Source organism: Megalobrama amblycephala, linkage group LG5, assembly GCF_018812025.1.
Source record: "Megalobrama amblycephala isolate DHTTF-2021 linkage group LG5, ASM1881202v1, whole genome shotgun sequence".
In the NCBI taxonomy this organism is placed as follows: Eukaryota; Metazoa; Chordata; class Actinopteri; order Cypriniformes; family Xenocyprididae; genus Megalobrama; species Megalobrama amblycephala.
In genome coordinates, this window is record NC_063048.1 from 15,899,960 (window position 1) to 15,911,243 (window position 11,284).

The following is an 11,284-nucleotide window of genomic DNA, read 5'->3' on the forward strand; positions in this document are numbered from 1 at the left end:
TTTTGTGGAACTAATGCACTCTTTATTAAGATCATGGTAATAAACGTGTGCTTTTCATGCCATTATGTGTCAGTAAAGGTTGTATGCTCTCACTTCAAGTTAATGGATTACTTTTTATTTACCCTTTTCATTTTTAATGGCTCAGATCCATAATAAATATGCATAATATGTTGTTTTTCTGTGCAAAAAGAAGTGGAAGTTTCTCACTCTTCCCGTTCTGTATTTCTCTGTTGCTTCCTCTCATTTTGATTTATAATAACCTTATGGTTTTCTGGCTTAAGACTGTGCTGGTTTAAATTCTGAACACAACCTTTGCTTTCCAAATTAACACTTGGCTATAAACGAGGCAACCGTTTTTCACATAGCCTGAAGAATTTCTGTTTGTTTGTGAAACTGTAACACAATAGAGACACAACAGCAGGCATTTGTGTTATAAATACAGTTTATTGCACTCTGTATAGTTGATGTAAAAATATTGAGCATTTCAAAGTAATTTAATGAAAATTCTCTGTATTATTTGAAATGCTCAATTACAAAATATTTTTTATTATGCTGCACAATCATTTGAGAGTTGCCTTGAGTGTTTCTATTACTATTGTTTTTAATAAATTATTTGTAATGATTTATTGTAATCTTCCTGCTTTTCAACGCTAGCCAAAAACTGACTCATACTACTAAAATGATTATGGTTTGCTCCTCCAAACTTTTTTCTTCATCCCTGCCCTCAGCGTAAATCATTAAAGGCAGAAAAAGGTCAAAAACTGCAGTCTGCAGCTGTGTATGTTCTGTGCAGTTTGTATTTAACTGATTCAAACTTGACTTAATTGCCTTTTTTGGTTACTAGATCTCTCTCCTATATTGTAAGAAGCTAAAAAACAAAACATTTATTTACTTACAAACAAAACCTAAACTAGACACAAAAACATTTTGTTAACTTTAGTCCCTCTGATCACCATGACCTAAAAGAAAAAATAGAAAGAAAATCTAATAATAATAATAATAATAAAAATTTGAATAAAAAAATTTGGAGTTAGCATTTTTTTTTTTTTGCCTTGTGCCCATTTAAAATCACATCAAAAACAATTCCTTTTCTGTTTTTTTTTTTTTGTAATCATCCTATCTGGTTGTCTATCTTGCAAGTTTGGAGAAAATATGAAAAAAATAGCATTTGTATAATGATATTTTTCGTCTTTGGCTTATGATAGAACGTCTTTACTAATATTCCCTAATACATTATCTTTCCTCCTTTTTTCCTCCTTAGTCTGCAATAAGGCCATTTACAGACTTCCAATTGTGTCAGATTAATAGAGTTTCGTGTTTGATTCATCATATAGCAAAGCTTCTCTTGAGTCTGTGATATTCTTGTTAATCAAGATCATTAACTTAACTAACTATATAAGTCAGTGAAGAGGATTCCTTCTTCTTGTGCCACTATATTTCCCTTAAGTATCTCTCAAAGACGGATGTCATCCAGCGAGGTGAGGCGTTGGCCAAACAGCAGTTCCTCGTAGTCAGAGAGTTGCTGAAGAAAGCCAGCGTTTGGGGCAGCGCAAGCTCGTCTTTCCTTCAACCAACGAAAAGCATGTAGCAGAGACCAACGGCGATGCTCCATCAGGAATCCTAACGTCAGCACCGAGCTACGACTCCGACCGAGGCTGCAGTGCACCAACACCCGGCCGCCTGGTGCCCCCGGTGCCCCCCGCAAAGCTTTGGCGATGAACCGAGAAGCTTCTGGAAGGGCCTGCCGGAGATCCTGCTGCGCGTCATCACTTAGCCGTAGCCGAAGATAACGTAAAACACTCGGGAAGGCATCAGAGATTTCGGCTGTGGCATTGACCACATGTGTGATGTGGAGGTTTTTGATGATACGGTAGTCATGTGCCTGTGAGGCAGAGCCCTGGTACAGCGCCCCCTCCAGGACTTCAGAAGGATAGATGGTGAGGGAGCGACGCTCTGATTCCAGTAGGACCATGCGAGGGGTGCACAGGAAGGGGTAGAGAGAGTGAAAAGCAGAATAGCCCCCCTGGAGGATTACAGGGTCCATTCCCAAAGCACTCAGCTGGAAGAAACAGTGCTGGAGAGTAGGAGAATCAGCACGTGCCTCCTGACTCCCAACTATAGCACAAAAAGCCATACAAGTCCATATTTATACATTATTATTTTATTTTTTTTATTATAAAAATATTATTAATATGTAATTTTAATTGTTTTTTATTTAAATTATTATTTTCAATAAGTTATTTTTTAATATAATAATAAAAATTAATTTTAAAATCCTAATTAAACTACTCGATTATCATAATAATAATATAGGTAAATAATACATTTGATCAATTATTAGGTTGTTATACATGCATCAATTTATGTAAAATTATTATTTATAAATATTTATAATGTATAATTTTTTTTATAATTTATCATTTTTAAATGATAACAAAAATATTGTTATTATTAATATTAATAATGTTAATAATAACTCATCTGTAAATTATATTCATAAACAATACTTTTATATTAATGTATACATATATAACATAACATAATTTATCAAATGCATTATTTAGCTATATTATTATTTTAATGAGACAGTCTTATTAGGTTTTATTTTATTCACATTATGAAAATGTTCTACCTGGACTTTGGCCTTCTTCAGCATATAGCAGTATTATGGAGAACTCCTGCAGCTGAACACAGCTTATCAAACAGCCCAGTTCTGGATGCATCACTGTCACACTGGCACGGGCAGTCACCAGGTGACTCTGCTTATATCTGCACATATATAAAATGAATACGCTAGTTATCATTAAACTTTTTGTGACCTCAGACAGAAGCACTCACAGTTCTTTCACTGAATGTATTTATGTGAGTGTGTGTATCTGTTACCTCTCTGCAGAGCGGCAGTCCAGTATAAGTATATAATAGGGATCATGCAGTGAAGGTTGGCCCGCTTCAGCATTCAGGAGGTTGTACACCTGCTGTGGGGTCACATAACCTCTTTCTATATTTGCCCTTTCTGGAAGTGCAGGAATCAGAATTTCTTTTGTACAAAAAACACAAAACAAATAATTACAGACAATCAATGTTTTATATATATATATATATATATATCTCAATAGCTGTGTTTTATTCAGGATAAAACACGGCTATGACCGTAGACATATGACTGCTTCACGTAACGGTTCTGTGTATCACTACACAACACCCTTAGCAACCACTCTTAGCAACGTAAACTGAATTGAAGCTTACTGTATTATTTAGAAATAGAAGAGTATTGTGAGAAAGAGATCGATTGAGCGAGTTTATTACCTGCATTCAGATTTAACATTTTCCTTCAGGTCAGTCCTATGTTCATAATAAAAACCTGTTTAAATGTCCGATGTATTATCTTGTCCTTTTAACAGTTAAGGAGTTTTTCCATGACTGACAGTGCTAGACAAAGCATTTGTCAGTTGCGTCTTGTTCCATGTTTACAGCAATTCAGTCTTTTCAGTGTAAAACACACACTCATAAAGACAGTCTTTGCCACCATCTAATGATGTAATAATGTAACTTCTGTTGCTGTTCATGGTCAGTGACCATATTTTTTCCAGCAGAAGGAAGGCTTTTAGTGAAAGTCATGAAAGTTCCACTGATACATATTTTTGGCTTTAATATTTGTATTGTGTGGTAACCATTTTATAAAAGCAATAAGGTACTCGAGGCTAGTGCTGTATCGTGAATAAGTCACGGCTGAACGGGCTTATTCACGATACAGCACAGCCTCTCATACCTTATTGCTTACATATAAATGTATTTATATATATCAGGGCTGTCAAGCAAATACAATTTTTAATTACACAATGTGGCAATTAATTAATCTAATCAATTACAAATTATATCGCACATCAAATTTGGCTGAGAAATTACCTCCAAAAAATAATAAAAGTCATTATTGTGTTATAAAAATTAGCTTTAGAAAAAAAATGATGTGATCCAACATATAATTTATTACACATAAACTTTTAGGCTTCAACGGCCATGGGGTGAGAAAATGATGAGGGTGAGTAAATTAAATTATATTTTAAAGGGTTAGTTCACCCAAAAATGAAAATTATGTCATTAAATACTCACTAAAACCTTCGTTCATCTTCAGAACACAAATTAAGATATTTTTGGTGAAATCCGAGAGGTATCTGACTCTGACTATCCAGAGATAGCAATATAACCACCACTTTCAAGATCCAGAAAGGTACTAAAGACATCGTTAAAAAAGTCCACGTAACTGCAGTGGTTCAACTTAATTTTATGAAGTGATGAAAATACTTTTTGTGCGCTAAAACAAAACAAAAATAACAACTTTATTCAACAATATCCTCTCTTCTATGTCTTTAGTACCTTTCTGGACCTTGAAAGTGGTGGTTAAATTGCTGTCCATGGATGATACCTCTTGGATTTCATAAAAAAATATCTTAATTTGTGATCCGAAGATGATCGAAGATCTCACGGGTTTGTAACAACATTAGAGTGAGTAATTAATGACAGAATTTTCATTTTTTGGTGAACTTTTTAAATAAGAAACTAAAACTGCCAGTAGGTGGCAGTAAATGCCTAAATGAGTAATTCATTCATTCATTCATTCATTCATTCATTCATTCATTCAAAAGGCTGATTCATATAGGAATCAAGTAAATGGTTCTCTTCATGAATGGGCCATTGAATCATTGGTTTACTCGAATGATTCGGTCAAAACACGGATTCATTCAGGAATTAAACACTGCCGTCTCGATTTCAACCGAGGAGGGCGTGTGTGTGTGTGTGTGTGTGTGTGTGTGTGTGTGTGTGTGTGTGTGTGTGTGTGTGTGTGTTTGTGTTTGTGCGTGTGTGTGTGTGTGTGTGTGTGTGTGTGTGTGTGTGGTTCAGGTATACTGTACCATGTCCCCACAAAGATGGGGACCTTGTGGGGACATTTTTTGGTCCCCATGAGGAAAACTGCTTATAAATCACATTAAGTGATGCTTTTTGAAAATCTACAGTTGTTTTCTGTGATGGGTAGGTTTAGGGTTAGAGAATGAACAGTTTGTACCATATAAACATCATCATGTCTATGGAATGTCCACATAAAACATGGAACCCCAATGTGTGTGTGTGAGTATGTGTGTGTATTTTAGAAAATTATTATTGATACTTTAACTAATTGTTTTGTTTAACAGTGAAGCTGATACACACAAGCTGTGCTTTCTTTAGTTATGCTTATTCTTAGATATGTTGATGTACCTTCAGTGTTGTTCTGAGATGAATCAAAGACGTTAATTTGAGAGAGTTTAAGTGTTCCATTCATCTCCCTACAGGAGGCGCTGTTCTGAACCTGCAGAGAGCCCCGCAAACCAGTGGAGCGAACCAAACGACATTTATCAGCTCTGTGAGGAGAGGGAGAGGGGGAGGGGAAAGAATTGTAGCAATTGATGTGTATTCTCTATATTCTTGCTAATGTAATCAGCAGTTTCACACAGATCCTATCAACCACCAGAGGACAAGTGATGCACTTTAGAGCCACATAAGGTGAAGTTTGAATTTATTTTGAGATATTTTCACAATTCTTTATCAATGTCTGCTTTGTTGACATTTTTTGAACAAATATTAATATCAGAGAGTTAAAAAAAAATGTGAATCATTTTGAATAATGTTATCAGCAGTACTCACCTGGACACCACAATGCCCATGGTTTTGGATGGGAGTCATTCGGGACCGAAGCTCTCTCTCTCTCTTCTATGGGCCAAAAGGTAAGAGAGAGAATACAACCATCCTGATACACACACTCAAACCAAACACCAGGCAAAATACACACTCCCTACAGCATTTCTCTGCTCCGATATATCCAAAATCTACCAAAAAAAACAGGAATGTAAGTAGAATTTTACATCCTTGTGGTTGTTAAATCGTTCTCTGCATGTCACTGTGGAAAAACAACTGCTTTTTTTCTTTTTTCTTTCCATTCTACTCTCTCCCTCCCTCCTTGTCACGTCCTTATTTTAGTGTGTTGCCAGGGTAATGCAGTACAGTGAAGTGCTCTACATAAGCAGGGGTGAGCTGGCCATGACAGGTCAGAGTGTCACACACAGACACAGGCACACTTGAGAAAGAGACTGAAATAATAGTCTTATGCTCACCAATTAGGCAGCATTTTTCAAAATACAGTAAAAACTCTAATATTGTGAAATATTAAATAAAAAATAATGAACTGAGGACTGTCTTCTATTCATTTATTCCTGTGATGAACAATACAGTAAAAACAGTAATATTGTGAAATGTTTTCTATTTTAATATATTTGAATTCAGCAGCCATTAGCATTGTGCTTGATCTTTCAGAAACCATTCTAATATGCTGATTTGGTGCTCAAGAAACATTTATTAAGATTATATTGAAAACTGTTTTGGTTGCTTAATATTTTTGTTGAAACCATCTGTGATACACTAGCAGTCAAAGGTTTGGGATGAGTAAGACTGAAAAAAGGATGCATTCAATTGAATCTAAAGTGACAATAAAAACAGTTTATAATACAAAAGATTTCACCTTACAATAAGGTTTCAATAGTTAACATTAGTTAACTACTTTAGTTAATATTAACTAACAATGAACAATACTTCTACAGCATTTATTAAAGTGCTCCTGTCATGCCTTTTTTAAGGTTCCTAATATTGTTTTGGGAGTCTCCTACAACAGGTGTACATGCATGCAAGTTCAAAAAACACTTTGTTTTCTCATAATATACATTTAATTTCACCTCAGTTCTCTATGTTTTGTAAACGCTTCGTTAGAAGTAGTTCAAAGAATCAGTCTCTCTAAACCCCTCCTTTCCATGAGCCTACTCTGCTCTGATTGGTCAGATGGCCCAGTCCTTTGTTAAGTCAACTGCGCGCACTGAATGACAAATCAATTCGCAAGACATTGTATACAATGTATGGACAGAAAAAATATCATCAATTTTATTGTATCAATTCGAGCACGAGTCCAACGATGAAATTTCTGAAGTAGTCGATTCACCAGAAACTGATTCGCAATCACGACTGAGTACGACGTTTCTATATGGTAAGAGTCATAGACATATAATAAACACTAGACGCCCTATTGGCCGCTTTGGACTGTTGCTGCGATACGTCAACGAGTCCGCCATATTGTGCGGGGCAAGACTGCGCTGTTAACAAACACAAGTAAACGGACGAGCTGCGGTTTTTCTGGATAAAAACAAAAATAACGTTTACATTTATCAACCAATTTCAGTGGTTTATAATGTACGTGGTGTACAAAAAGTTCTAGTTACTTAAGATCTCTATAGACATATAAAATATTTATTTTAATAAAAAATAGTCAAAGCTCAGGCTTGTCATGTATTTGACTGCTTTATTCTTGCATAAGAATTGTGAAAACGCCCATACTAAGATTTAATTTAATTTTCACATTAAATTAAATAAAGTTTTCTTATTGTAAAAAAAGGGATTTTCTGTCTTTAACACAATTTTAGCTTTTCTTGAACTTAGAATTGACCACCATTGATAAAATGAAACAAAAATCATCAAATACAAAACACACAGGCTGCTTTCTGTATTTTTATAGCACTAAAATGATACAGATAGATACTCCAAAAACATACAACAACAAAGATAACTGATGGATCCTTTATGGTAATACATATGATATGGTACATCTACAGTGCAATGCAAATAAAGAAATTGAGAATAGTAAATAGTTTGTTATACACTATAAGAAATAGTTTATGTAGTATATAATATAATAATATAGTCAATAATAAAGTATATAATATTGTCAATAAATAAACAGTATACAACAAATAAAATAGTAATGAATAGAACATTTATAAAATAGTATAAGTACAATAATATAATATCATAATATATTGATAATAGCATATAGTATAATAATATTATAATAATAGCAATAGAACATGTAGTATCATTTACAGAATATAGACAATAATATAACAGATAACTATAATAGATTGATAATTATAGTATTGGTATTATAATAATAATAATCGCAAATACAATGTAATATCAATTGCAGAATAACATAGACAATAATAAAAATAGTAAATTAAATAGTGACTTGTACAATAATAACATAGTATTGGTATAATATTAATAACAACAACAAAAGGCTATATATTTTCCATCAGTCTCTTGGAAATGGTGAGAACAGTCCACTGACAGGCTCTCCTCAGCTTTCCTTGAGGCCCTGGTTGCAATGGGCTGAAAAAGAAATAAAAATATAAACAAATCACCATTTAATGGCAAACTTTTAAATAATGTAGATGAGTCAGGAAACTTCCCTTCTAGCTACTTCCCACTGTCTCCTCAACTCGTTGTCTTTGTGAAACCATAAATGTGTGAAAAGCTAGCCCACTAACTAACCTTAAAGTAAGGGTTAGATTAAGATTAACAAAATATCAGTCACCTAGCTGTAACGAGTACTTGTCATTAAAGTCGGTTTTAATAAAATAGAGATGCATATTTAAACTTTAGTTTATAAAATAGCATAAGCTAAAAATATATTAGAAATCATGTAAACTCACGTCTCAACTTTCACAGCTAATTAGTGACATTGCTAGCTATTTTAGTCTGACTGACTCCGGTGGCCAACTACTATCAATTATATAATGACCAAATACAACCAGAAACAAATGTTCAGTCTTACCTGTGAAAGGTTATTCCCCGAGACCGGTTTTCAATTGTGCAGCGATTTGTACAGCCCCAAGCAGCAGACGAAGCAGGCATTTTTCTCAATTCCAGTTATGAGCGTAATGCGAACGTTGCCCCGCACAACATGGCGGCGCCGTTGACGTACGGTCCAGCGGCCAATGGGGCGTCTAGTGTTTATTATATGTCTATGGTAAGAGTCACCTTAGTTATTTATAAGACGTGATTGCAGTGTCACTGTAGGTGTACCTGTGGGAACTGTATCAGAATGCCATGCGAAGCTGAAAACCTCTAAATATAAGATAAACATTTAGGCCAGATGTGTACACAGACTTTTTCGTCATAAATATTAACAAATTAAAAAATGGCTATATCATTGTTTGACATTACAGTGGGTGTTTAATGTTTACAGAGAGAATACTTCAAGTTAGCACGGACTAGCATCTTAACATCCTATTACAATACAGATAGAGCTCCACTCTACTGTAATAATAAAAACACAGAGGAAATAACAGTTTGTTTTAAAGTTATGTAAGTGAACCGAACCCACAACTATGTTGTAAACTCCCACGTTAGCCGAGCACATATGTGAATAGCTGATAATGCATTACACTTTGTTCAAAAGTCGTGCTCCATCCTTGATCATTACTCCAATAATAAGACAGACAAGCTGCAATAATCGACACATTTTTAGACAATATTGGACCCACATCTGAATAACAGAACTACAGAAACATGAGTTAACCCGTTAGCAAGAGACATACAGACTAGGGTGTACGTTGCACAACATAATATACAAAACTAAGAAATTTTGAACGATCGCTAGAAAATATAAACATCAATTATTAATCATACTTACAGCTTGAGATTCAGAGGAGCAAGCTGGTCCAAATAAACTGGGCATAATTTTCATTGGCGTCTGTGCGAGCAATAAGTGGGCGGGCAATATGCTAATGTTTTGTTGTGACATCACAACGAAACGGCTTGGGATTTGTTTTACAAACGACTCGTTTAATTGACTCAGAATCGACTCTTGCTTTTGAGAGACAATAACTTTATATACAGTGCACTTTCAGATTTAAAACTTTGCAGGATGTTTTCATTCACTTAGAGCTATATTACACACTACATGAAAGGTAATTTTCAAAAATCCTTAATAGGGGCACTTTAATCTTAGTTTACAAATACTTATTATTATATATACTTAATATTAAAAACAAGTTGTATTTGTTTACATTAGTCTGCACTGTGAACTAACATTAACAAACTATTAACAATTGTTATTTTATAACATTAACAAAGATGAATAAAAACAGTAATAAATGTATTACTCGTTGTTGGTTCATGTTAATTAATACATTAACTGCTGTTAACAAATGAGACCTTATTGTAAAGTGTTACCAAGATTTATATTTCAAATATGCTGCTCTATTTAAAAATGCTGTTCTTTTGAATTTTATATTCATCAAAGTCTGCATCATAATATAATATAAATGCAAAAATATTAAGCAGCAAAAACAGTTTTCAACATTGATAATAATAAGAACCATCAGTAATATTTGAGCACCAATAATAGCTTTACCAATAAATTACATTAAAAACAAAAAAACATTTCTGAATGAAATTGTTTCTTTAAGCAAAAATCAGTATTTAGTGTGACCTAATGGACCTCTTCCATTTTCTCAAAAATGAAACTCTTGAGAAACTTCATCAGATTTTGAAAGTTTTCTTGGCCTTCTAGTCCTTTTCAGTTCCATTTAGTTTTAAGAGAGCCAGGTTTAAGAAAGCCAGCACAGTACTGTATATTAAAATAGAAAACAATTCCTCAGTTTTTTATATTTATTATTTAATATACATTTATTATTCAATATTACTGCTTTTACTGTTTTTTTTTTTTTTTAATCAAATACATGCAGCCTAATTGGTAAGCATAAGAGGCTTTTTTAAAAACATTTTTAAAAAATCGTAATTATTTCATACCGGTAAATACTAGCTACTAAAATACTCTTTCATACATTACATTTCATGCATACTGTACATTTTCTGTGGAGGATTTTTTTAAAGAATATTTGGAATGACATGAGGGTTAGTAAATAATGGCTTAAGGGAATGTCCTTTAATTCATTGACCCATCACTGACATTCAACAGTACTATGATGTCACCATATCGGTATGTTCTTACTGATATTTGACCTGATTAATAAGTGCTGGGTTGTCATGGTGATATTGCACTGACTGTCTGTTCTAGGATTCTCACCCACCTGTCATGGATATAATGTGCTTGTTTGCCCTCAGTACATTTCTCCATTTATTCTGTGGATCCAGCTGCTAATCACAAAAAAAAAAATAATAATAAATAAATAAATAAAAACTGATTGCGAACACACACATATTCAGACATAAATGTTTGTCATGTTATTAGTGATTTATCATGGACTTTATGGATGTTTTATTTACACTGTCTGTGTTATTTGCCTATATTTTATTGTAGATCCAATTGGAAGCCATATTAAATTTCAAGCATAACTTGTAAATGTTTCAATCAATATTGTGACTCTAATATTGCTTGTAAAAACATTTGGTGACATTAACA

At 33.7% G+C, this 11,284-nt stretch overlaps 1 protein-coding gene across 1 annotated transcript; it reads right to left on the reverse strand.

Annotated features, from left to right (window-relative positions):
• Positions 1-1,444: 1,444 nt before the first annotated feature.
• Positions 1,445-11,034, reverse strand: LOC125268555 (serine/threonine/tyrosine-interacting-like protein 1). The gene is made up of 6 exons (XM_048190831.1): positions 10,953-11,034; positions 5,680-5,745; positions 5,254-5,396; positions 2,884-3,037; positions 2,633-2,769; positions 1,445-2,115 (listed from the first exon to the last, which is right to left on the reverse strand). Exons 2-6 carry the CDS (start codon positions 5,697-5,699, stop codon positions 1,454-1,456), a joined length of 1,116 nt encoding a protein of 371 aa, XP_048046788.1. The 5' UTR covers positions 5,700-5,745; positions 10,953-11,034; the 3' UTR covers positions 1,445-1,453.
• Between the last annotated feature and the right edge of the window lie 250 nt (positions 11,035-11,284).